Source organism: Mastomys coucha, unplaced genomic scaffold (genome assembly GCF_008632895.1).
Source record: "Mastomys coucha isolate ucsf_1 unplaced genomic scaffold, UCSF_Mcou_1 pScaffold14, whole genome shotgun sequence".
Classification (NCBI taxonomy): domain Eukaryota; kingdom Metazoa; phylum Chordata; class Mammalia; order Rodentia; family Muridae; genus Mastomys; species Mastomys coucha.
This window is the reverse complement of record NW_022196896.1, coordinates 74,953,579-74,958,394: the sequence shown is the minus strand read 5'-3', so window position 1 is coordinate 74,958,394 and position 4,816 is coordinate 74,953,579. Positions and strand designations below refer to the sequence as shown.

Below are 4,816 nucleotides of genomic sequence, written 5' to 3'. Positions count from 1 at the left end.
GTGTTGCTTAAGGATGAAAGCTTTTAGAGATGGTTTGGCTAGAATCAGGCCCTGAGAGGATATGGACATCAACAAGTACGTTGTTACTAAACAGTGAAGGCAGTGTTTGTTTTTTTCCTCCTTTTAAAGCAGGAGTGTGATGCTTTTAAAAGTACAGCAGGCTCTCTGATTCCCCCTGGGCTGTGTCTGCGGGGCTTTAGTGCTCTCTGGGGTGACTGGTACTCACTGGACCTCACTGGTTCCCTCCTTGTAGAACCCGACTTCCATGCTGTTGAGCCCTACACGAAAAAAGAACTTTCAGCCGTTACCTTCCCAGATATTATTCGCAATTACAAAGTCATGGCTGCTGAGAATATACCAGAGAATCCCCTGAAGTATCTGTATCCCAATATTGACAAAGACCATGCCTTTGGGAAATACTATTCCAGGCCGAAGGAAGGTGAGTGCTAAGCGAGCCGTGGTGCCCCAGGAGGGAGAGGGCAGCATGGCCCTTCCTGGAGCTCCATAGTTCCCAGACAAGTTAATTGTCACATTGGTCCTCACTGTGCTATAGGTAGATCATAGTGGCACAAATGCCAACTGTAGTATTAGCAAACTATTGTTCTCTTGAATTAGTGAAGCAGGCTTTTTTAAAACAGCATAAGCTGAAGAAAGTTGAACTGCACTGATTGGCCTAATATGGCTATTAAGAGATGAATACATATTTCTGTTTTAAGGATATTAGAAAAGTCTGTTTCTGGTCTTGTATATTTGTTATTACTTCTTCCATATAAATGGAGTAAAAGGTAGGATGCAAGGCTAACCAATTTCTTCTAGCCTGCTTGGGTTCAAAGGGAGGAAACTGAGGTCCAGGGTCAGTGAGTGGCCCACTCAGGTAGGCTCAGTTACTTGTGGGAACCTGTTGTTAGTGACTGTATGAACAGGAAGCCTCCTCTTAGGGTACAAGTCTGCCTCCCAGGTTGTGGGATTACATTTGGAAAAGTTCAAGTTAGATCTGTCCAGCTTTGCCACAAAGCTAATAGCCATTTGGAATCTGAAGTTTCGCTATCGGTACTTTAACCTTGCCGTGAGGGAGCCTTTAGCCCAGCCTCATAGCTGTGCATATTCCATCGGCTAGACCAGAGAGACCTTCGCACACAAGGGCTTCATTTACCTTGTAGGATTTCAAGCCTTGGGAAGAGGGAAGTAGCTAGACTCCTAGCATTCTCCTGGTTGTTTCTCCATTCCCACTAGGATTTCAGTTGATTTAAGCAGGAAGGTCATGACACCACAAAATTTCAGGACAGTAAACTGTCAGGTAAATCAGAGTTGATCCCTCAAAGTGACTGCTCTCTTCCCATGTGATTTCTGCTAATGTGAAGTGTACATGGTGTGCTTGCTTGTAGCACCAGAACCGATGGAGCTTGATGACCCTAAGCGAACTGGATACATCAAGACTGAGTTGATTTCTGTGTCTGAAGTGTAAGTGAGCACAGAAGACTGGCTTGTTCAGAACCTCAAGCCAGCCCCATCCCTGGCTGGGGTCCATTGATTGCACTGGCTCGTGGCTTGCTTTTCCAATGTAACTGATGTTGCCACCACAGTTGGACATTCTGGAAAAACCTAACTAGTCCTGGTGTCAATGCTTACCGGCATTTTACTGCCCTAAGATAGAAAATACCAGCAACAACAACCAAACCCACCAGCCAAACCCACAATAAACAAAAACGAACCAAAGTTGTATGTAAGGACTCCCCAAACTGACACTTTGAAAAAAGCATAAATAAAAAAAAAAAAAAAACCAAAACTCGATGAGTGGGAAAGCAGTTCTTTTCAAGCAAAGGCCAAAGTTGGAACTGGGATCCATTTTCCTCCACTTGCTTTGATTCTGTCGTTTCATTCCATAGAAGGTAGGAAGTGTTGGAAAAGTCATTGTCAGTTATTTGCTTGCGGCACTGTCTGGGGGTGAATGGATGTAGCCTTCATGTAAAACCCTGTGGAACAGCCTTATCTGCATAGACCTCAAGGTAGGGAAGAGGGATCCCCAGACATCTCCTGGTGCTTTCCTGTCCAGGGTGAGCCTCAAGAGTCCACCACGGCAGGATGACACGGCACATGTCCACACTGAGGCTCCCCAGGCAGCGGTGGTGTAGGCTTCAGTCTGGCAATTGCTCATCTCTAAAGTCTAGTGTAACCCGAGGGGCCGGGCTGGGGATGTAAGCCTCCCATGAGCTGTATATATGTTGTATAAAGCGTACGTGTTTCTGAAATAAGAAAAGTGAAGTGATCACTCAGTCTCAGATAAAGTGTCTCAGCTTGCACTGCGGCCTACGTTAACTCGGGTGTTGACACTGGCCTTTCCTCTCTCTATTCCAGCCACCCTTCTAGACTTCAGACCACAGACCACCTGCTTCCCATGTCTCCAGAGGAGTTTGACGAGATGTCCCGGATAGTGGGCTCTGAATTTGACAGTGTGGTGAGTACTGTGGCAGGGGTATTTCCACCTTGGGGAAGCCCGAGGCAGGCTGGTACTACATCAGCTGCTGGGGGGAGCCCAGAAAAGGGCTTTTTTCTTTTCTTTCCTTTTTTTTTTTTTTTTTTAAGGTAAGCGTGTTTAAGCTAGCTGTTTCATCAGCAGGATTTTTACCCCTAGTGTTTCCCATTCCTGTCCCCTGTGAGGTAGAAAGGTCTGGCCATGTAGAAAGTTCACACCCTAAGGGATCAAGGTTATTTTCTGAGGCAGATACTTTCCTGAGGCTGCTGGGTCTATCCGGGCCCTCAGTGAAGGATTTACATTAGGAAAGGATGGACGCCTGTCAGTTACATTGACTACACACTACTACCTAGCAGTGGTAAGCAGTTCCGCTTGTGTCATAGCTCAGAACTAACTCAACTCTGCCAGCTTCTGAGGCTATCAAGGACTTGGGCAGAACGAACGCTCAGAGAGTGACTTACTGTGCCTCCCTATCTAAATAGAAATACGCGTTTGCGAAAGAGAAAAATCTTCTTTTGGGAGAATGTTTTCCAGCAGATTAGATAGTCCCGTGTGCCTTTCAGCCTGAGATCTATCATCCCGCAGGTTTTGTTTGGGTGACTGGAGTCTTGAGATCCATCATTCCGCAGGTTTTGTTTGGGTGACTGGAGTCTCGCTGATGCTGTTTAATTTTAAGCTCTTTTCGACATGGAGCCAGTCCAGTTCATCTTTCAAAGCTTGCCTAAAGCTTTCAAAAAGAATTCTCTTCACTATCGCAGGCCTTTCTTCATCATCATGTGCTTTGTGCATAGCACAAACGTGTTCAGAAATGAGAGGGAGGGTCAGAGGGGATGGGAGAGGGTTCGCAATGCCTGGGTAGAGCTTCATGCACACACATTCATGTGCTAGGGGTATGCTAGAATGTCACCTCAGTGATGGGTGTTTTCCCCGTGTGACTTTGACTTTGTTCTTCACCTCACTAAGTGCACTAAAAATCTTAGAGAACACTTTCTCATAGCTCTCTGACTCTTGAGCCTTGCTAGTGTGATCACAAAATAGCTGTTTTCTTGATGAAGTGAGACTTCGGTCCCCGGAACCTAGTTGCGTCTGTGAGCAGTGTTTGTCTCGTGAAAATGGAGTAATGGTAAAGCTTGATTCAGAATAGATCAAAGGGTCCAAAACGCAGGGTGAGCTTTTAAACTCCTTGCTCAGAAAATCACCTCACCATCGCCACCGCCACTATTGCTAGGTCATGCTTGTCAAGCGTCTCCCATGCACCAGGCAGAATCTGTCTGCATCTATTAAGGTGAAGGCAGGGCTGGGTGAGGAGTCTGTGACTGGAACTTGGCATGTGGCATTCCAACTGTCATCACCATTGTTGTCTGTGACCAGAGAACTAAGCTGTTAGTTCCTCCGTTTGTGCAAAGAGCACTGCTTTCCGTAAGCTGCAAGGTGATACCGTGGGGCCATTCACACCCTCAGACAAATTCCAGGAAACAGGCTTGTAGTCTTTGGATGCCCCCTATAGATATTCTGTTCTAGTGGGGTTTTTTGTTTAATCTATGGAGTAGATACATAAAGATATACAGATACACTAAGTTAATATGTAATAAATATCCAAATAAATATCCACTCATCACAGTAGTCTTCCGGGTGAGCCCTCAACAATCTCAGGATCCTCTCAAAAAGGCCCTGCCCGGCTTACACAGGGGAAGGAGCTTGGCCTGTCAAGTTGCCGTAACTCCACCATGATGTGCTCTGTCCTCAAGCTTATTCCTGACTTCTGTCCAACATTTGCTTTTGGAACTAGAGCATGTGAGCTAAGTGAGACGACTCTGTCTGTAATCCAAGCAGTCAGGAGGCTGAGACAGGAGGGTGTCCTGGTAGAGGCCACACAGGGCTGCATGCTCTGTCACAAAATAAACAAATGGAATTAGTTGTGTACTCTGAGGTGGAGGTGGCCCATGGACTAAAAAGGTAGTCAGGGTTGATGGTTGGTCCAGCCTTGGCTCTCAGGCTCCGGACATATTGTCCATGAGGGCCAGTATACAGGTGCTGCTCTCTATCATATGACTTGGGTATTTATTAAGTCTAACATTTCCATACAAGTCCCTATGGACTGGAATAGACCTAGCCTACTTTCCTAGATGCCTTCGTCCAGAGCTCATACTAACCGATTGTCTGCTATTTTGCTTCTGTTGTACTGGACGTTTTATACATGCTTTCAGTCTTTATACTTTGAGCAGACCTATGTGTTAGACACTATTAGCCGACTTAGCACATGAAGAACTTCAGGTTAACAGAGGTTAGTAAGCCAGTCACATAGTTAGAGGACATGGGTGCAGGCTGTCTTCGTCTCTCCCC

The 4,816-nt window shown here is 46.0% G+C and overlaps 1 protein-coding gene across 2 annotated transcripts in view; it reads left to right on the top strand.

Moving 5' to 3' along the window:
• Stat1 (signal transducer and activator of transcription 1) overlaps positions 1–4,816 on the top strand; it is a 40,425-nt gene that overhangs the window by 33,887 nt on the left and 1,722 nt on the right. For both annotated transcript variants that reach the window (XM_031367430.1, XM_031367429.1), the window contains exons 22-24: positions 254–439; positions 1,386–1,461; positions 2,356–2,455. In XM_031367430.1, coding sequence (XP_031223290.1) covers positions 254–439; positions 1,386–1,461; positions 2,356–2,455 — 362 coding nt within the window. The remainder of the gene's footprint in view (positions 1–253; positions 440–1,385; positions 1,462–2,355; positions 2,456–4,816) is intronic.